The sequence below is a fragment of the Dromiciops gliroides genome, chromosome 5, assembly GCF_019393635.1.
Source record: "Dromiciops gliroides isolate mDroGli1 chromosome 5, mDroGli1.pri, whole genome shotgun sequence".
NCBI lineage: Eukaryota > Metazoa > Chordata > Mammalia > Microbiotheria > Microbiotheriidae > Dromiciops > Dromiciops gliroides.
In genome coordinates this window covers 216,262,600-216,284,867 of record NC_057865.1, presented here as the reverse complement: position 1 = coordinate 216,284,867, position 22,268 = coordinate 216,262,600, and the positions used below count along the sequence as shown (strand labels likewise).

Sequence of the window (22,268 nt, the reverse complement as noted above, 5' to 3'; positions counted from 1 at the left end):
ACATGAGGGACACCCTTATCCCTTTCTTTTCCCCCTCCCTTCCTCTTGCCAAGGGACATTCCAGAACTCATCCAGGATGGCATGGTGATACCTTCAACCCACGTAGCTAGAACATTGCCCATGGATCTACACATGTTCTTTCTAAACCTCTTTCTGTGGGATATTCTCTCTGATTTCTTAGCTTCCTTCCTATGTTTCATGAAAATGTTTATGTGGACATTTGTCAAGGGATATTGATCTATAATTTTGCTTCTCTGCTCTGACTTTTTGTGATTTCAGTTTCAGACCTTATTTTTATCATTGAAGGAATTTGGAGGAATACCTTCTTTCCTATTTTTGCAAACATGAGGGACACCCTTATCCCTTTCTTTTCCCCCTCCCTTCCTCTTGCCAAGGGACATTCCAGAACTCATCCAGGATGGCATGGTGATACCTTCAACCCACGTAGGCTACTTCACCACTGATACAACTTGGATGAATCATGACTCCATTCCTTCTAGTGAAATGGAGAATCGCCACACCTTACTACTGTATCCCAAGAACCTCCTTCCCTTAGCATCCTCCCCAATCTACTGCCCTGCAGACCCTCAGCATTGTCCTCCAACAAACCAACAGAGCTCTGGGCCTGTTATCTGCCTCTTCCTGAACCCTTAAGACTTCCCTAAAGCCAAACTCTTTGTTATACATTGTTTTCCCTCATTAGACTGAGAGATACTTGAGAGCACAATCTGTCTCACTTTTTCTGTTTGTATCATCTACTCTTAGATGATACAATTCCTATTAGAAAGTATACTCTTTGAGGGAAAATACTGCTTTTGCCTTTTGTTATATCCCCAGTGATTAACATAGTGCCTGATGCAAAATCAGCATTTAATAAATGTGGTTTATTTGGTTTGGGTTTTTTAAAAAAACTAATATTGGAATTAATTGTACTTTAAATGTTTGACAGAATTCAGCTGGAGATCCAACTTGTCCTGGGTTTCCCCTGCCCACCCCACTTTGGGAGTTCATTTAATGTTTATTCAATTTATTTTCCTTGACTGAGCTATTTAGCTTCCTTATTTTATTTTATTTATTCTTTTAATCTGAATATTTGATACTTTTGTAAGTACACATGTTTCACTTAGAAGTTTTTGTTAGGATATAATTGGACAATTTTCTGATAAATTATTTTTCATTAGTTGGGATTCTCTTTTTCATTATTTTATATTGGCAGTTTGGCTTTCATCTTTCTCCTTTTAAAATTAAATTAGCTAATGTTTTATTTCATATGAGCTTTTTTAAAAAACAAAACTGTTCCTAGTGTAACTCGTTAATCTAATTTTTTCTTTTAATTTTTATTAATTTCTTCTTTGTTTTTTCAGACTTTTTATTTTTTTATGTTTAGCTGAAGTTTTTGGTTTGCTGCTTTTCTAGTTTGTTTTAAGTGCATGCTTGGTATTGATCTATCCTCTCTCCGTTGTTGAAAGTGTTTAGAGATATAAATTTTCCCCTGAGGACTGCCTTGGCTTCATCCCAAATGTTTTGGTATATTGTGTTGTTGTCGTTGTTGTCATCTTTGAAATTATCAATTGTTCCTATTATTTGTTCTTGTCCTCCCCCCAATTATTTTAGATTAAATTATTTAATTCAATTTATATTTTAATCATTTCTATGAAGGCCCTTTATTAATTATAATTTATATTATGTTATATGAGTTAATAAAAGTTGTGTTTGGCATTTCTGCTTTTCTGAATTAATTTGAAGTTTTAATCCCAGCACAATGTTTCACAGCCTAGAGTACTTCTACTCTTGGGGGGATGAGAAGATAGTCAAGGGGCATTAAGAGAATTACTAAGGGCATGCTTCCCTAAATAACCACTTTATCCTATTGAAATATTCTAAAATGTAGTAGTGTTAATTGGGAAAAAAAAGTGGAATGGAGAAAGCAACTAAAAATGTAGTTATGTTCTGAATAAAGATTTCTTTATTGAAAATTAATTAATCTCTTTGGTTTATTTCATAGTGCATGATAGACTCTAGAATTTATTTCCTTTCAGATTTAATAAGAGGTACGGGGACTGAAAAAGGTTGGGAACCCAAGTACATGGTCAATTTTTATAAAGGTATCATGTACAGATGAGCAATATATATTCCCTTTTCTAGTCCCATTCAGTAATCACCAAAGATCTATCAACTTTAAAAAAATTCTGTTCAAGCCCATAACTTCTTTCTTGTTTATCTTTTTGTTTGATTTAACATACTGACATTAAGACATACTGAAAGGGGTACACTGAAGTCCCTAAATTGCAGTTTTTGCTGTGTGTTTGAATCTATAATTCAATTAACTTTTACTTTAAGTACTAGGATGTTATTCCATTCAGTACATATATGTTAATATTTATATTTATTTTGCTGACTATGTTGTCTTTAAGTATGGTGTAGTTTCCCAGTTTATCTTTTTAAACTATGTTTGCTTTTACTGTTGCCTTGGCTGAAATCATAATTGCTGTCCTTACTTGAAGAATATTAAATTCTGAGTCATCCCCTAATTTTAACTCTCTGTGAATTTTTATGTTTCAAGTATGGTTCTTGTAAACAATACATTGTTGGATTTTGTTTTCTACTTGATTCTGCTACCCTCTTCCATTTTGTGGATGAATTAATTCCATTCATGTTCAGGATCATGATTGTTAACTGTGCACTTCTCACCATCATGTCTTTTTAGACTTTTTCCTCTCTTTTATCCCCCCTACCTTTACAAAGAAAAAAAAAAGTGGTGAAAGAGAAGGAATGTGATCAACACTAGTGATCTGTAATTGAAGTGATCTGTTTCCATTCCACTGCCCCTCCTCTCTTCCCCTTGCCCAGACACTGATCACTGGTTCTTATCTTTTCTTTCTTGTCATTCTCCCCTTATGATCCACCCTCTGATGATAACATTTCTTTTGCTTGTGCTGATTCCCTTTCTGACTGTATACTCACTCTGAAAACCTTTCCCTTTTCTCTGTCCCTACCTGTTTCTTGCTGAATTTAATGTTTTCCTACACCAAACTCTGTGCGTGTTTTCTACCCTTTCCAAGCTATTTATCCTTCTACTTCTTTCTTTCAGATCTCTTATTTCACTCATTATTTATTTTTTTAACCTGTTGCTTCTTTTCTTCCAAATACTCTTGTCCCTGTGGCAAAGCCTTTTTCTTTTTTTTTCCTCCTGGGGTCCGGCTTGTACTTGTGGAGTTACTTTCTTTTTCTGGATTGGATTTTTGGCTGTCTTTGGATCTATAATAATTCCTTCGAGGGGTACTGTCTTTTGTATGGACACGTCTCCATCCCCAGTTTCTGAACTGAGGCTTTGTGCCACAGCCAGGTTACATACCACCCCTCCTATCCTCTTGGTTATAAACCAAGGGATTCTGCAATTACTTTCAAGGGATAACTTTTTATGGCAGTCAGGGTCACTGGCTGTGATTTCTGTGCTCCTTCACACTTCCAATACCTGGGGTGTGCCTTGTGGCTCTCCCTTCCAGTCCCTAACATCTGTGGTTAGAATGCTGGTGATTTCTGACACCCCCCTCCCCCCAGAGCATGCCACTCTGGGCTTTCTGTTCCCACCCCTCCCCGGGGAACAGAGCTCAGCAGGCTTCAGGTGCCTTTGCAGGATCTCTGCACAGAGCTCTGGTTGACTCCCAGACAGCTCACCCCCAGTGACCACAAGTTTCTTCTGAGCAGTCCCGAGCTAAATAAAGGAGCTTGTTCCTACTTCTCTTTAGATGTCCTGTTTGTTTTGTAATTTGCTGCCCTTTTCAGATCTCTGCTGTAGTGTACAATGGAGAGCTGGGCTTCTCTAGGAACCTTTTCATAGCACCATCTTAACTGAAAGGTTGACCTACTTCCCATCCTAATTCTTTTAAAAGATGTATTTCCCTTTTGAACCACTCTGGAATTTCTTGTAGTCGATCCAAAATCTTTGGGGAGTTTGAAAAATACTATTCTTCACTAGGGATTTTTGGTCACTTTTCTTCATACTTGGTACAATGTTTTATGGCATTAAGATAGCTAGGTGATGCAATGATTAGAATTCTGAACAGCAAGAAGGCCTGAGTTCAAATCCTGACTTTTTTTTTCTTTTTTGGTGAGGCAATTGGGGTTAAGTGACTTGCCCAGGGTCACACAGCTAGTAAGTGTTAAGTGTCTGGGGCCAGATTTGAACTCAGGTCCTCCTGACTCCAGGGCTGGTGCTCTATCCACTGCGCCACCTAGCTGCCCCCAAATCCTACCTTAAAAATTACCTTATGACCCTGGCAAGTCACTTAACCTTTATGTGCCTCAGTTTCTTCATCTGCAAAATGAGGACAATAGAACATATCTCACAGGTTTGGTGCAGTGCCTTGAAAATCTTCAAGTTCTATATAAATGCTAATTAATATTTTTTCTTTAATTTACTTATTTTTCTTGAGTCTTCTTCAGTTCTTGAGTTTCTTAATTGTTTTAGGAGCTAAGTCTGTAGTAGCCTTTTTCACTTGGACTTTCTGTCTTATAGCCTTTTTCTTGTATTCCCACTACAATATTTTTTCCCCTCACTCTTTGCCCAGAGGGCCACTTGACTCCTTCCATTGCTGTGTAGACTCTTTAGGTTGTACTTCCTTGGTTTCCTCAGTATGAAAGGTGTTTGGGCCTGGCAGGATCCATTATGGGAACATACCCCAGGATGAGGACTGACATCAGCTGAGTTTCTAGTCTTTTTCTCTTCAGCCCAGAAGCCTTTCCCCCTCTGGACTCAGCTGTGTTTTTCTCTGACATCTTGCTGATAAATTTCTCAGCCTGCCTCTTTTAGTCTTTTCCCCAAATGAATCTGCTTACCTATTTAAATGAAATGCCTAGAGTTCTCCTTATCAAAGTGATTCAGGGGGCAGCTAGGTGGCGCGATGGATAAGGCACTAGCCTTGGATTCAGGAGGACCTGAGTTCAAACCCAGCCTCAGACACTTACTAGCTGTGTGACCCTGGGCAAGTCACTTAAACCCCATTGCCCTGCAAAAAACAAACAAACAAACAAACAAAAACAAAGTGATTCAGATCTCTGACTGGACTAAGAGGACTACGATTCAAGTGCTGACCTGTTATTCAAGGGATACTAATAAATACTACTACCCTAGTGACCATTGGCAAATCCTGTAACCCACCTAGCCGCCTCTTCCTCTAGCTCTCTGCTTCCATTATGGACCTTTCCTGACCAAGCTCACCTTCCCCTCCCGGAAAGATAAAATCTACCTGTTCTAGCACCTTCCAGGCAACTTGAAAACCCGGATTCATCTTATTCATCCCCCTGCTTTGGGTAAACCTCTACTCAACCATCCCTGTCACTGAGAACTCCACCTCTGCTCCACCTCCAAAGAAGAGGTTCTTAACTTTCTGGTTTAGGAAATTCTTGTGGTCTAACCTAAATTCCTTGTTCTATAGCTCCTAAGCCTATTTCCTCTTGAAGCGGTATCTTCAGAAGGTTGATGGTTTGGGGGCTGGTTGTGTCATTTAACCTCATCAAACCTCAGTTTCCCCATCTGTAAAATAAGGGAGTTGATTTCTGGTCCTTTCTAGCTCTAAATCTATGATCCTTTTTAATCCTTTATTTTCTTGACTCCTACCTCTTCTTCATCTGTGACTCACATGTCTGCTTTCTTTCTTCCTCTTTGTTCTTTCTTCTCCTATTCCCATCTTCTCTTGTATTCCTCCTCCTCCCTATTCTCTTTATTCTCCTTCCTCCCATTATTGAATCCTAGAATCACAAAACTAGAAGGAATCTCAGACCCAACTGAAAGACCTCAACTGTCTCCAGCATCTCAACATATGGTCTTTCCTCCTCTGCTAAAGCTGCAGAGACAGGGAACTCATTACTCTAAAGACAATCCATCATCTTTCCTCTCTCTTTCTCACTCCCTGTTTTCTTCCTTTTCTTCCTCCCCCTCTTTTTTCTTCTTTTCTCAACCCCCCCCTTTCATAACCTTATAGGCAAAGTCCTAAGCTGACAGCCAGATCAGATCACCTGGAGTTCTTCTCCAAGTTCCACTTTGTGATATTTTGACCTGACCCTCTTTGGGTTCCTTTTCTCCATCTATAAAATTGGAAAAGCCTTGTGCTGAAGTGGAAAGATCTGGAGTATTTAAATCCTGTCTCCGCAACCTGTGTGACCTTGCCCAAATCACCTAACATCTCTAGACCTCTATTTTTCTCATCTGTAGGGTCTTTTCTAGGTCTTGCTATATGATCAGATCTAGTATGAAAAAGGCCTTTTTCCTCATTCCCCAGGGAACTAAGTGACATGAGTTAAGTGCCATGCATGTGCGTGTGTGTGTGTGTCTGTCTGTCTGTCTGTCTGTCTGTGTGTGTGTGTGTGTCTGTCTGTCTCAAGGCATGGTTCTCCTTTTCACCTGAATGACTGACTCTCTGATTATTTTCCACAGGTTTCAGTGGTTAACAAGGCCCCTGGAACGGAGGGGCAACAACAGGCAAATGGAGAGAAGAAGGAGACTCCATCAGCTCCCTTGGCCCCTCCTACTTATGAGGAAGCTACCTCAGGGGAGGGGCTGAAGGCTGGGGCCTTCCCTCCACCAGCCCCAACTGTGCCCTTTCATCCTAGCTGGGCTTACGTGGACCCAAGTGAGTCTCCCCCAACTCTGATAGGTTGGACTGTGGGGGTTTGGGGGGATGGTGGTGAGACCTCATGGAAACCTAGAAAGAAGTAGCATGGACACAATCTACTGTACTGTTGTAATGATATCAGTTAGTCAGCCCCAGTTGCTAAGTTTTGGGGTTTTTTTGGTTTTTTGTGGGGCAGTGGGGGGTAAGTGACTTGCCCAGGGTCACACAGCTAGTAAGTGTCAGTGTCTGAGGCCGGATTTGAACTCAGGTACTCCTGAATCAAGGGCCAGTGCTTTATCCACTGCACCACCTGGCTGCCCCCAGTTGCTAAGTTTTAAGGTAGTGGAAGGAGGGGACATATTGTTTCTGTTCTTGGGAAGGCTGCTTGGAAGGGCAGGACAGATAGAACCAAGGACCAAACTCGGAGTTCTGGATCTCTATCCAGAGTGGGTAAGGAGGAGGGAAGAGGAAAGAGGGAGAAAGGAAGGTTTTCTAGAGGAAATCATCAAACAGTTCTGGAGATGAGGATTCCCAAAAAGAGAAGCCCTTATTAAGTAAGGGTAATGGCTTGTGAAGATCAGAGGTGGTGATGGCTAAGGGATGGGTATGTACCTTGGATTTTGACCAGCTGGAGGGGGAAAGCAGATCCGGAGAATCATAGGACTTAAACAATCTAGATTAGATGATACAAGGGAGAGGGTAGCTAGGTGGCGCAGTGGATAAAGCACCAGCCCTGGATTCAGGAGGACCTGAGTTCAAATCTGGCCTCAGACACTCAACACTTACTAGCTGTGTGATCCTGGGCAAGTCACTTGACCCTCATTGCTCTGCAAAAAAAAAAAAAAAGAAAGAAAGAAAGAAAGAAAGATGATACAAGGGAACAGGGCCTGGGAATGGTGTTCTCTAAACTACTTGTTGGTGACATCTCTTAATGTCACTTAATTTTCTTTTGAATTTCTCCTATCCGGCTCTATCTTGTTTCCCAGAAAAGGCATTTCACTGGGATAGAGAGAAGTCTTGGTATTTCTCCAACCTCAATATTTTGGACTCAATGAGTTCTGCAGTCCTCTGCCCTGGCTTCTTTTTTTTTTTTTTCCTTTTTTTTGTTTGGTAAGGCAATAAGGGTGAAGTAACTTGCCCAAGGTCACACAGCTAGTAAGTGTCAAGTGTCTGAGACTGGATTTTGAACTTGGGTCCTCCTGAATCCAGGGCCGGTGCTTTATCCACTGAGCCACCTAGCTGCCCTTCTGCCTCGGCTTCTTTTTCTCTTTTGTCATGCTCTCCTCTGCCCTTGTGCTCCTTCCAGATTCTTACCTTATTCTTTCACAGCTTCAGAACCACACCCATGAAATAGAGAGAAGGGGACTCAGAAAGTACCTAGAGGTTCCCTAAGGCTTCCTGTATCCTCAGCTCAGTGTTAGGGGAAAACTAGGATCTAAGGCCTCCGTGGGGGTTAATCCAGTCCATAGGATCTGTTTGCATAGAAGATAACTTGGAGACACCAGGACTGTCACCAACTCTTCCTCCTCCTCCCCACTTCTTCCACTTTTTGTGTCCTGTTCCCACCCTCATCACCAGTCTAAGGGGATTGGGGGTCAAGGAGAGAAATTGGATTTGAGAGAAAAAAGAAGGAAGTAAACAAGCATTTATTAAATACCTACTGTGTGCCATGTGCTATGCTAAGCTTTTTACAAAATTATTTTATTTAATCCTCACAACAACCCTGGGTGGTAGGTGACATTATGCTCCCCATTTTATAGAAGAGGAAGCTGAGGCAGACAGAGGTTTAGGTGACTTTCCCAAGATCACACAGCTAGTAAGTGTCCGAGGTTCGATTTGAACTCAGGTCTTCCTGACTCCAGATCCAGCTTCTTCCATCTGGACTTCAGTGCAGAAGAATGGGTATAGAGTGGTCCCTTCCTCACCTATGAGTGAGGATTTTAGGTTTCTGATTCTACTAATTGCTGAAGGGGAAAGAGAGGAGAGTAGAGAGGCTTAGAAGGAAAGGTTTCTAAGGACTCCAGTATTGCCTAAAGGGGTAACAGGGAGTTCCTCCAGACCCACCTTCTTTAAATCCTGCTGTTCCAGGATGTCCCCAAGACCATTACAGGGAGAGCCACTTCAGCCCCACCCATCCGCCCTGGAGGAACGGGCATGGCAGAAGAGGACTGGGAAACTAGCCCACCTCCTTCTGAACCATTGGGCTGGCCAGGTTGGGTGACCAATGATCCCTACCCCAGCCACAGACACTTGCCCCCCGCCAGGCCCCACGGCTACTTGATTTGGGGACCATTTGAAAAGCTTTCTTTGGACCTTCTGGGGCTTGGAAAGAAATGCTGTCCATGTTTGGAAATCACTCGATTTCCGAGCTGCTTTACCTGTGTTGGAAAGTCTAGAAACTAAACTCAGAATTCAGACTTTTATTGCGTAGCTGTGGAAAGCCATTTTTGAGCAGAAGAGTAACATGAACAGGTTAGTCAATCAGCATCCATTACTAGTGCCTACTGTGTATGTGCTGGGCACAAAGAGGATACATGTAGCCCTAGAAGGAAGGGAAGATTAGTTGAGAGAGAGAATGGAGGCAAAAAAGACCTTTCAGCAGACTATTGCAGTAGTCATTGTGGTGGAGAGAAGATAACAAATGGGAGAGATAATATGAAAGCAGACAGAATTGACAAAATTTAATAATTATAATAATAATAATAATGGGGGCAGCTAGGTGGTGCAGTGGATAGAGCACTGGGCCTGAAGTCAGAAAGACGTCTCTTCCTGAGTTCAAATGTGACCTCAGATATTTACTAGCTGTGTGACCCTGGGCAAGTCACTTAAACCTGTTTGCCTCAGTTTCTTCATCTTTAAAATGAGCTGGAGAAGGAAATGGCAAAACTATTCCAGTATCTTTGCCAAGAAAACTCCAAATGGAGTCACTGAGAGTCAGATACACAACTGAACAAATAACAACAACAATACTATAACAATAATAATAGCAAATAAATAAATTTATATAGCACTTACTATGTGCCAGGCATTTGCTAAGTGCTTTACAATTATCTTATTTGATCCTCACTACAACCCTGGCAGGTAAGTACTGTTTTACAGATGAGGCAACTGAGGCAAACAGTGTAGTGACTTGCCCAGAGTCACAAAGCTAAGGTCTGAGGCCAGATTTGAATTAAGATCTTCCAAGCCCCCAGACCTAGCGCTCTATCCACTGTAACACCTAGAAGTTGGCAATTGATTAATTAAATATGAGAGATGAGGGAAAGGGAAGAGTTGAAAATAACTCCAAGGTTATAAGCATGAGAGATTAGGTGAACAGTGATAGCAGAAATAAGGAGGACCATTAGAAGGGGTGGGGAGGGTTTTTTTAAGGGGAAGGAGAAAAAACTTGTCTTTAAATGGGTTGAATTTGAGGGCCTGTTGGCACATCCATTTGGAGGTGGTTGTGGAAGACATGGGCCTGGCACAAAGTAGGTGCTTAATAAGTGTTTATTGATCTAACTTTAGGGGTGAGACCAGGGCTATAGATTTGAGAAACTCCTGAATGGAAGTGATGGCTCGAAGTCTCTTGGGGGAGATCGGACATACCAAGGACACAGAGCAGAGAGACAAGGACTGATCAAGCAACTGTAAAGCCAAGCTCTGGGCATAAGTGCTGAGGGGAAGGAACCTGAGAATCTGAGGAATGATGTTGAAGCCAAGGAAAGGAAACTCTTTAAGAAAAGAGGGGTGGGGCAGCTAGGTGGTACAGTGGATAGAGCACTGGCCCTGGATTCAGGAGGACCTGAGTTCAAATCCGGCCTCAGACACTTAACACTTACTAGCTGTGTGACCCTGGGCAAGTCACTTAACCCCAATTGCCTCACCCCAAAAAATAAATAAATAAAGTATATTATTTTTTTTTAAAAGAAAGAAAAGAGGGGTGGGGCAGCTAGGTGGTGCAGTGGATAGGGCACCAGCCCTGGATTCAGGAGGACCTGAGTTCAAATCCAGCCTCAGACACTTGACACTTACTAGCTGTGTGACCCTGGGTAAGTCACTTAACCCTCATTGCCCTGCAAAAAAAGAAAAGAAAAGAGGGGCTTGTGGAATAGCAGATACATGAGAGAGAAAGGGAAAGGGGTTTCCAAAGAGCACGTGTGAACAGCTTGTTTGAAAGTTCAGGGATGGGGCTGGTGGAATAAGGACAAAGCCGTCTGTGCTTCATGATCCAATACCCTTCTCTACAGACAGCAGCCCTGGCTATGGAAGTGGTGGGTACTCTGGAGACCCTGAGATCTTCACCACCTTCAGCTGGGATGATCCTAACGTGAGAAGGGTATTTGTCAGGAAGGTAAGTTGCCCCCTTTCCCTGTAGCCCCATCCACACCTTTGGGGAAACCTGGGTATTTAATGTTCTGTGGGCCCTCTTCCCTTCTCCAGGCTGGATCGGCCCCATCAGCCTTTTCCCTGTGGGCCCCACTTTTCAAACCCTTTATTTGGTTGTGTTTTGCTTCCTATGATGGGCCCCTTTCCATTATTTCCCAGAAGAGTAAAGATTTACCTAGTCCAGCCACTCAGATTTTGGCATAGGTCACCTGTTCTTAAGGCTTCGTGGAAAGCGAGACTCCCCTCTATAATCCATGTGGATGGATGGGCCTAGGCTTGCCAGGTCCTGAGCAGCTCCTTTCCTATTGCTGAGTCACCCACCTTCCCTCCGCCTCCTTTCCCAACAGGTCTATTCCATCCTAATGATCCAGCTGCTGATGACTGTGAGTGTCGTGGCTCTCTTCACCTTCTGGTGAGTCTGGCCTGTGGGCTCAGCCTTCCCTTCCCCTTCAGTGGAATTGAAGAAGTGAGATTCCTCATGTTTGCACTAGGACAGGTACATAGGCTTGTTGAGCTGATGTACCCGGCAGTGGAGAGAGTTGGATCTTTAATAATAATAATAAATAATACCTACTAGCCCTTATAGAGTGCTTTAAGGTTTGCATATATTATCTTATTTGGTCCTCATAACAGCAACCCTGTAAGGAAGATGCTGTTTTTTTGTTTTGTTTTTTGTTTTTGGCAGGGCAATGAGGGTTGAGTAACTTGACCAGGGTCATACAGCTAATAAATGTCAGAGGCAGGATTTGAACTTAGTTCTTCCTGACTCCAAATCTTGTGCTCTACTCCCTGTGCTACCTAGGCAGTCTCCTTTAAGAAGTTAGATGGTAGATATAGAAGAAATCAGGTGACAGGGAGCAGCTAGGTGGTGCAGTAGATAAAGCGCTGACCCTGGATTCAGGAGGACTTGAGTTCAAATGTGGCCTCAGACACTTGACACTTACTAGCTGTGTGACCCTGGGCAAGTCACTTAACCCTCATTGCCCCACAAAAAAAAGAAAAGAAAAGAAATCAGGTGACAGGCCTAAATATATATACCCTGGGGAGGAACTCTGAGTCTCTCCTCCAAATTTAGTGCCAAAAGAAAGGACCTGGGATTTTTGGAGGTCTGAGGGAAAAGGCCTGAGAGAAAAAGGTGGGCAGGATTTCTTCTGGCCCCAGAATTACCTAAATGAATGATTCAGGCCCGGGACTCAGGCTTTCTGACCCATTACCACACTAGGCATCTCCTTGTAGAGGAGAGCCAGGTTTAAGAAATATCATGTAGGGGGGCAGCTAGGTGGCACAGTGAATAGAGCACTGGCCCTGGAGTCAGAAGTACCTGAGTTCAAATCCGACCTCAGACACTTAACACTTACTAGCTGTGTGACCCTGGACAAGTCACTTAACCCTTACTAAGTCACTTAGCCTTACTAAAAAAAAAAAAAAGAAGAAAAGAAATAAAAGAAATATCATATAGGGATCTTTATAGATGCTTATTTTTTCATGGGGTTTGGGACAGGAAAAAAATATAATATGTATTCTCTCTCTCTCTCTCTCTCTCTCTCTCTCTCCCTCTCTCCCCCTCCCTCTCCTGCAGTGAACCAGTCAAGCTGTATGTTCAGAGCAACCCGGCTTGGTATTGGGCATCCTAGTGAGTATACCGTGTGAGCCTGCTGCTATATTGGGTCAGGAAACTATTTCCCAGGGGGTCTAGACATAAAGACTCTGCTCCCCCCGGGAACTCCCTAACCACCTCCACTAGCTAAGAGGTGTCAGACACAGAGAACCAGGCTTCAGATTAGGGCCTGTACACACAAATCCTCTGGAGCATTCCATGACCTCTGCCATTCAAGAGGGCCTGGGCCTTCTCCTTCTCAGAGAGGACTGGACCAATCAAAGCCCTCAGAGAGGTCCTGAGAGCAGAAACTGGAGCCTCAGCAACACTGACAATGGTAGAGCTGGAAAGGACCTTAGAGAAGTGGTTTCCAAACTTTATGGAGCGCTGTCTATCTTTGTTATAATCAGAATGGCCGTGCTTCTTCCAAGTCTTTCATAAAACAACACTTGCAAATAATTTTATTAGCTCATATTTTATTCAAACAAAATTAAGAATTCATTGCAGGGGCAGCTAGATGGCGCAGTGGATAGAGCACCGGCCCTGGAGTCAGGAGTACCTGAGTTCAAATCTGGCCTCAGACACTTAACACTTACTAGCTGTGTGACCCTGGGCAAGTCACTTAACCCCAATTGCCTCACTAAAAAAAAAAAAAAAAAGAATTCATTGCAGCTTTATAACACAGATCTGATAAAACACCTAATAAAAAGAGCATACCAAATAATAGTCATTGTACTGGGTTCATTGTCGCAGCATCTTAGGCTAAGAGAGAAAAAGGACCATAGTGGTCATCTCTCATTTTACTATTAAGGAAACTGAGGCCCAGAGAGTAAATGACTGGTCTAAGGTCACAGGGTCAGAGGAAAGATTTGAAACCAAGTCGACCTGGTCCAAATCGTATACCATGCTGCCTCCCAAAGGTAAAGGGAAAAATACAACAGCCCCCCTCCCCAAATCTTTAAACCTCCACTGAAGGGCATTCTGGGTATCTGGGATGTAGATTGTCATCCTACCCCTGAGTGGCAGCCAGTCAAAAAGAGGTATTGGCCTGGGAACCTCTTTTACCTGCCTCTCCAGCATGACAACTCACATTTCTATAGTGTTTAGAGATTCAGGAGTACCTGAGTTCAAATCCGGCCTCAGACACTTGAGACTTACTAGCTGTGTTACCCTGGGCAAGTCACTTAGCCCTAATTGCCCTGCAAAACAAAACAAAACAACAACAACAACAACAATAAACAAAGCTCAACTACTCCTTGGGGATTATTTTCATCCCCTCCAGAAAGGGAGAATCCTGTGAGACCTGCTTAGAGAAGGAAATCCTGGTCATGGGCTCCCAGTTATGAGAAAGAATGCTGAACAGCAGTAGGAATTTTGGGGGTGATCCCCTTGCTAGCTACCTACTTAGTTTTCCAAACAAATCAAAGACCCTCCTAGGCCTTCTAAGAAACAAGTGGGTAAAATGAGGGGAATGGGTTTGGATTAGTTAGGTAATAATTCAGGCAAAGGGTCCTGATAATTCTAGCGAAAAAATACACGTTGGCCTCAGTTACCAAAGTAAGCTGGGGTTGTGCTGTTGCCTGAATTGTCTAAACAATTTGTTCATGTCAATTTAGCCTCTGTGAGTTCCTGGGGACTGGGAAGCCAGTTGGGTGAGGGAAGAGGGCCCAAGGGAAAAACCTCACAAGAGAACTGGCCTCACCATAATCTCAATCATTAGAGAAGTATTTACTGAGCACTTCTGCCCAACACTGTAGAGAGGCGCCTGCCAGGGTCACCATCCTTTAAAAGCTTAGAGTATTGTAATACAAGGGAATAGCTGATTAATGCCCAATGACATTAAGAGCTATGGGAGTTCACAGGAAGAAGGAAGGGGTGGGGGGCAGGGTTAGGAAAGATTCCCTGAAGGAGATGTCACTGAAGAACGGGCAAGGGGAAAGAGGTTGGGGAGGGCATTCAGGCAAAGGCACTAAGACGGGCATCAGTCAGGCTTCAGTGAATGGGCCAGTCTGAATGGAACACAACATGGACGGGATCTTAGATTTGGAGTGGGAAGAGACTTCAAAGCTTCTCAGCTGCCTCTTTTTACCCATGTGAAAACTCAAGCAGCCTAGGTGGTGAAGTAGATAGCATGCCCAAGTTCAAAGACCTAAGTTCAAATCTGACCACAGATATTTACCAGCTGTGTGACCCTGGACAAGTCACTTAATCTCTGCCTGTGTCAGCTTCCTCAACTGTAAAATGGGTTGCTGGGCTCATTAGTGAAGATTAAATGAGATGATATTTGTAAAGCACTTAGCACAGTGCCTGGCACATAGTAGGTACTCGGTTAATGCCTGTTCCCTTCCCACCTAAGACTCAGAGAAATGACTTGTCTAGGGTCACACAGCTAGTATGTGTCATGAGCAGGACTTGAACCCAGTTAGTTTATGTAGGAGAGTAGCACATTTGGAGAGGCAGATTGGGAGTGGATTATGGAAAGGCTTTTGAACACCTGACTGAGATATTTGGACTTAATCCTGTAGTGTCCTCCATCTTTTCATCCCCCTCCTCATTTGGAAAACTGATACAAGGATAGAGCCCTAGGCAGGTAACTCACTTTAGGGACAGCCTGGAAATCCTGCTCCAAACTGGACCTCTGAGCTGCTCTAGAAAACAATAGCAAACCATATGGGAGGCAACAAAATTCAACTGAGAGATGACAAAAATCTGTCAAGACCAAGGTTTCTTAAACTTCTTGGGCCCTGGAACCCTTGGGAAGACTTATGAAGCTCATCAAGCCCTTCTCAGAGGAATGCTTTAAAATACATGGGGAAAATTCAATAATGCAAAAAGAAAAATACAATGGAACCCGAATGCATTGAAATATAGTTATAAAAATATTTTTAAAAGATCATGAGGGGCAGCTAGGTGATGCACTGGCCCTGGATTCAGGAGGACCTGAGTTCAAATCCAGCCTCAGACACTTGATACTTGATGCTTACTTGCTGTGTGACCCTGGGCAAGTCACTTAACCTTCATTCCCCCCCCCCAAAAAAGGTCATGAACTCCAGGTTAGGAGTAGCCCATGCTCTAGAGCCATCTGCCCTCCCCCCAGAATTTCAAAACAACCAGAACTCTGCCCCCACCACCCACAAGAGTACTAGACTAGGGTTCTCCCACCCAAACCCAGACTGCAGACTCTCTCCAATTCCCACTGTTTGGCCCTTCTTAAGGGAGCAGAGTTTCTCCCCTGGGGAGATGCTGTGTGTGGAGGAGGGAAGGCAGGTGCCCTAAGGGTTAGTCCCCTCCTACATGTGCTTCCAAGCTAATGAGGTCTCTGCTGGGAGCAGCAGCATGGCTGGTTGGCATGGCTCCCTTGTCATGCGCAGCATCCCATCATCAACACTGTGCCGGACCAGCCTGAAAAATAAGCTTTGGCCCACATAACCAGGGCTGTGTGGAAAAGAGGCATCAGGCCTAATGAGAAATGCAATCTCCCTGGCTCTAGCTCTCAGGGCTTCTTGCATGAGTTGCTATGGGAATTTCTGTTCTGTCTTAGCCTGAGAGGTCCATCGGGGGTTCTCTGATCCAACTTGCTTGGGGGCAAGGTGGAAGAGGACCACAGCAGAGGCCTTGGGAGGGGGTTAGGGAGAGGAGGTAGCCTGCCACACGTACTGGGTGGCAGGAGAGAAATTTCTGTAATGTTATGGAAACCTCATCTCCTGGTTGCCAGGAGGGTACTGGGTAGCACACAGAGATATTAGTCATGCTGCTTTTTTTTTTTAAGATGGGGGTGGGAAGGGCAGCTAGGTGGTGCAGTGTATAAAGCACCAGCTGTGGATTCAGGAGGACCTGAGTTCAAATTCAACCTCAGACACTTGATACTTACTAGCTGGGCAAGTCACTTAACCCTCATTGCCCCACAAAAAAAAATTAAATTAAAAAAAAAAAGATGGGGGTGGGGAGGAAAGAAAGGAGAAGAATCCAGGGCTGAAGGAGTGAAGTTTGAGCTTTATTTGTGTAGGTCCAAACCTAGAGTTGCCAACCAGGGCACCCGTCTTCCCCAACTCTTTCAGGCAGCCTTCCCAGAGCTCTGTCCTTGTTCAGACCTCCCAAAGCTGTCTGGAAGCCCATCTGGCCACTCTTCATTTTTCTTTGCTCTCTACATCTGTGCTCCTGGGCTGCGTGTCTGGTCATCTTGCTTTGCTCAGAATACCCAGGACCCTCCTCCGGCAGGCAGGCAGGCAGGCAGGCAGCAGTGAGTCTAGGAGGAGGCTGACTAACAAAGGAACCTAGCTAGCTGCCATGGTTTGCTGGCTGGCCCGGGCCTCGGGGGTGTCTAATTTTCCTTTGCTAACAGTCTGTAAACAGCCCTGAGGCTCAGGGATTCAGCCTGACTCTGGGCAGGAAGGGAGCCTGGGGACTCTGCTTGATGCTCGTGTCACTCTTCCTCTCACCTCCCTCATGACTCAGCCTCTCCGCCTCCTTACTGTATTGAGGAATCACCCCATCCCTCCTAAAGCCCCCATCCCGGCTTTTTCCAGTCTCCACCTCTCCCTGCCTGAGCAAACCCCCAAGAGCTGTAGATAGCCAAAGCAGAAGAAGCCGGGGTTCCAGTGGTGGAAGAGAGTCGGGTTAGCCCCAAACAAAACAACAACAAACTAACCTTTTGAATAAGACAAGAGCTGCCCCGTGTGGTCCTCTTTCTTGAAGCACCATCCTCCCTGGCCTTCCACAGTATTGCAATATCCGGGTTCTTTTCCTTCTGTTCAGCTTCTTTCATTGTCTCTTCTTCCTCTTAAAAATGGGTGTCCCTGAAGCTTCCATCCTCGGCCCCCTTCTCTTTTCATCCTGTTTCTCCTAGCACTCTCCAGTCTCCCAGCTACCTGCATGTAGGTGGAAGATTCCCAAAGGCATAAAAGAGGTTGTAGAGTATTGTGAAAAAAAAACCACCAGACTGGGATTTAAAGGACCTGGGTTCAAATCTTCAGCTCTGCTACTTTCTGGGTGACTTTGGGTCAGTCATTTAACCTCAGTGAATTTTAGTTTTCTCATTTGTAAACCACGGGGACTGGACTAATTGATGCCTGAGGTCCCTTCCAGCTCTAAAGCCAGGATCTCCAGACCCAGATTTCTAACTGCCTGGTGGACATTAAATTCAGTAGTATCCTAAATTTAGCATGTCCTAAATTACACTGAGAGGAAGCTAGGTGGTGCAGTGGATAGAGCACAGGCCCTGGAGTCAGGAAGAACTGAGTTCAAATCCAGCCTTAGAAGCTCATTAACTGTGTGATCCTGGGCAAGTCACTTAGTCCTATCTGCCTCAGTTTCCTCATCTGTAAAATGAGCTGGATTAGGAAATGGCAAACCACTCCAGTATCTTTGCCAAGAAAACACCAAACGGGGTGACAAAGAGTGGAACACAACTGAAACAACTAAACAAATTGCACTTATCACCTCCTGCTTACTTCCTGGTTTTTGTTAGGTGTGCTTCTGTCACCCAGGTGAGAAAGCTTGGAGGATCGTCCCCCTTCTCTATCTTGGCCCAGCATGTAATCAAGTCCTGTGTGGCTACCTTTAGTATATCTAGGGATCCATCACTTTCTTTCCACTCACCTACCTTTAGTTCAGGTTCTCATTGCCTCCTCCTTGGACTTTCTCACTTACCTCTCTGCCCTGTCCTACACATGACTGCCAAATTACTCTTCCAAGGGCACTACACTGATAGTTGTCACGCCATTCCTCAGATTCCATGGATTGTCACTACATTTGGGGGGGGGAAGGGCAATGAGGGTTAAGTGACTTGCTCAGGGTCACACAGCTAGTTAAGTGTCAAGTGTCTGAGGCTGTATTTGAACTCAGGTTCTCCTGAATCCAAGGCCAGTGCTTTATCCACTGTGCTACCTAGCTGCCCTCACTACATTATTTTGTTTTGTTTTGCTTTTTTAGTGAGGCAATTGGGGTTAAGTGACTTGCCCAGGGTCACACAGCTAGTAAGTGTTAAGTGTCTGAGGCCGAATTTGAACTCAGGTACTCCTGACTCCAGGGCCGGTGCTCTATCCACTGTGCCACCTAGCTGCCCCAGAGCTGGTAACTCTTGAGCTTAGATAATAGAAGGCTGAGGTCTATATGTGGATGAGTGTGTATACACACTGTACACATGCACATACGCACATGTAAGCATATACATGTGTATATACATATACACATATGTATGTGTGTATATACTCTCATATGCATATATGTATTGTGTCCATTACTCTCATATATGTGCATGCATATATTCTCAAAGTATATATATATATATATATACATTTGAAAGTATATATAAATGAGTATGTGTGAAATATATATATGTATGAGAGAGAATTGAATCAAGTATTACTGATTAATAAATCAATAAGCATTTATTAAGGACTTACTGTGCCAGGCTCTGACCATGGGATACAAATGTGCCAGGCATACAAAGATAAAAAAGAGAATGAGGGAAAAAAAGAGAGGTTACATTCTATCAAGTATATACATAAAAAGTAAGTGCAATGTGTAGGCAAGGTAAGTATGCAGAGTGATTGGGGAGGGCACTGATAGCTGGGGAGATCAGGAGGAAAGACTTCATATAGAAAATTCCCCTGGAGCTGTGAAGCAAGCTCAGGATTTCAATGAACAAAGATTGAGTATATGGCGGTCACTGCGCTAGGCACTGAGGACCCAGAGAACCTCCTGCAAGGAAGATCCTTGTCCTAAGACATCACACACCTCTAAGACCCTTATGGGCTCATGTCACTATGTAGACTCACAGAGGCTGGCCAGCCAAGTAATGATTGCTGGGCCTACGTGTGGGGAGGAGGTAAACCCTGAGACTTTTTTCCTCCTTCACATCTAAGCAGGGATTTCTTCTGAGCCCTTTAGGTGGTGGTGGTGGTGGTGGTGTGCACCCTTGGAGATTCATGTTTTTATTCAGGGTAGACAAGATAGAAGATGGTACAAGGACCGGGTTCTAGGGACCATACCCAGACTAGGCTGGCCTTCTGGCTTTTCATCCTACTTCCCATCCTAGAACTAATCATCACCCAGAGGCCCAGGGCATGGGGGGTTTTGACTAAGAGCCTCATTCTATGCTAGCAATCCCCCATCTCTTTCCTTAAGTCTTGTGATTTAGTCACCATCTGCCAGATCAAAACCATTGCTCTGGGGTCAACCCTCCCCAGTCCTTCTCCTCTGCTTTGCCCTTTTATTATGGCCCCCGGAAGAGCGGGCTGTTGTTTCCTTTCATGCTCACCCCCACACCGGGACAGGTGTCCCTTCCTGACACTGTCACTTCACTGGTCTCCCTTTGTGCCCTTCACTTAAGCACCCCTCCTTCTTTGACAGTCACTCCACCCCATGTGTACCATCTATACCTACAATCTACTGACCTCCAGGTCATTCTCCCTCCTATCTTGAGAAGTTTAGCATTCAACTCGCTCTCTACCCCATCCCCTGACATTAAGACACATGTTAATGACCCCTCGAACATTCTGGCCTGACAGCTAAACAATTTCTCAACTCTTGTTTCTTCAACTCTATTTCATTTACCCCCCCCCCAAGGATGGTTGCACCTGGATCTCACCATTTCCCATAACCTGCATTAACTTGAGCTCTAAAATTACCCTCTCTGATTATAATTCTAACTCCTCTGCCTTCTAAAGCAGGGTTTTTTTTTAAATCAACATTTTGATAACTATTTATTTTTCTTTTGTTTTTTATTTCTTATTTATTGTTTGTTCGCTTGCTTTGCGAGGCAATGAGGGTCAAATGACTTGCCCAGGGCCACACAGCTAATAAGTGTCAAGTGTCTCGAGGCTGGATTTGAACTCAGGTCCTCCTGAATCCAAGGCAGATGCTTTATCCACTGCACCACATAGCTGCCCCCAATAACTATTTCAATATCATTGGCTTCCTTTGTAATCTTATTATTTTATTTTATGCATTTAAAAAACATCATTTCCAGAAGGGGCCATAGATTTCACCAGACTGCCAGAGAGGTCCATGCAACACACATAAGAAGTTAAGAACACTTGTCCAAAAACTATTTTTAAAAGAATAAATTTTAATTACATCTTTTATCCTGGGCCCTCTTTTCACCCTCCCTTGATTATAACTGCTCCCATAGGTTCAATTATCACCTCTTTATAAATGACTCCCAAATCTCTATACCTAATATTAGTCTCTTAGCTCCAATTCTATATCACCAACTGCCTGTTGGACATCCACCTGGATATACAACAGACATCTCAGACTCAATGTTTCCTAAACCTGGGGCAGCTAGGTGGCGCATTGGATAGAGCACCGGCCCTGGAGTCAGGAGGACCTGAGTTCAAATCCGGCCTCAGACACTTAACACTTACTAGCTGTGTGACCCTGGGCAAGTCACTTAACCCCAATTGCCTCACTAAAAATATATATATATATATATATATATATATATATATATATATATATATATATTTCCTAAACCTTTGTCTTGGCCATTATCTTTCCCTCAATATCTAACCATCCTCCAAATTTCCCTATTCCTTGAGTCAGTCGATCATAAAGGTTTTATTAAATGCCTACTATGTGCCAGACACTGTGCTAATCTCTGGGCATACAAAGAAGGGGAAAAGAGAGTCCCTGCTCTCCAGGAACTCACAGTCTAATGGGAGAGACAAACAACTATGTTCAGGTCAAAATCCTTCTGTAGCTCCCTAGAATCCCCACAGATAAAATACAGACTCCTCAGTCTGGCATGCAAGACCTCCCACAATCTTCTTTCAGTCTACCTTCTCAGATTCATTTCATGTTAGTCCCCCCTCAAGTCAAACTAGCCTTCCAGCTGTTCCCTGAGTTCAGTCTTCTTAGTGGCTTGGAAGAGGTTGTTCACCGCCCCCATCCCTAAAGAGTACCCCTTCCTCAACTCTGCCTCTATAGACCCTTATTCAAGACTCAGCTTGGGTGCCACCTTTGGGAAAACTTTCCCAGAGGGTGCTGCACCCCCCCTTTTGTTAGCAGTTTCTCCATCCTTAAACTACCTTGTATTTACTCACCTTACTCCACTTTGCTTTTACTTACCTTACTTTTATTATTTTTTATTTTAAATTTATTATTATATTATATATATTTTACTTCCCCCTCCTACCACCCTTCCTCACCCAGTAGATATATAAGTCCCACTGATGGGAGGGACTGTTTCCTCACCTACATGAGTGTCTGGCATTCGTAGGTGCTTAATAAATGCATGTTGAATTGAATTACATCGAAGTCATGGGTTGCACCAGGGCATAATGGGAAGAGCCCTGGTTCCTGCTGCTTACTGCTTATAAGATTCTGCACCTCTCTGGATGTCAGTTACCTAATAACTAATAATAAAGGGGTGAATATTGAACTAAGGACTCTCTAAGGTTCCTTCTACCTTTAAATGTTAAAATATGAAACTTTCCCAACAGTCAAGAATTGGGTCTGGGCCTTTCTCACCTCACATAGTTCTTTTAATTCCACCAAAGTTGTCCCTCTTGGGGAAGGGGTAGGGTGGGGAGGGAAGGAAAATAGTTCCTCACTCTCTTAGTTCTGGGTACTGGGGCAGCTAGGCGGTGCAGTAGATAGAGCACTGGCCCTGAAGTTGGGCGGACCTGAGTTCAACTCTCACCTCAGACACTAGCTGTGTGACCCTGGTCAGGTCAATTAACCCC

At 43.8% G+C, this 22,268-nt stretch overlaps 1 protein-coding gene across 1 annotated transcript in view; it reads left to right on the top strand.

The window, feature by feature from the left end:
• FAIM2 (Fas apoptotic inhibitory molecule 2) overlaps positions 1-22,268 on the top strand; it is a 64,312-nt gene that overhangs the window by 6,861 nt on the left and 35,183 nt on the right. The window contains exons 2-5 of the mRNA XM_043965771.1: positions 6,437-6,632; positions 10,844-10,947; positions 11,330-11,394; positions 12,562-12,615. Of these exons, the coding sequence (XP_043821706.1) occupies positions 6,437-6,632; positions 10,844-10,947; positions 11,330-11,394; positions 12,562-12,615 (419 nt within the window). The remainder of the gene's footprint in view (positions 1-6,436; positions 6,633-10,843; positions 10,948-11,329; positions 11,395-12,561; positions 12,616-22,268) is intronic.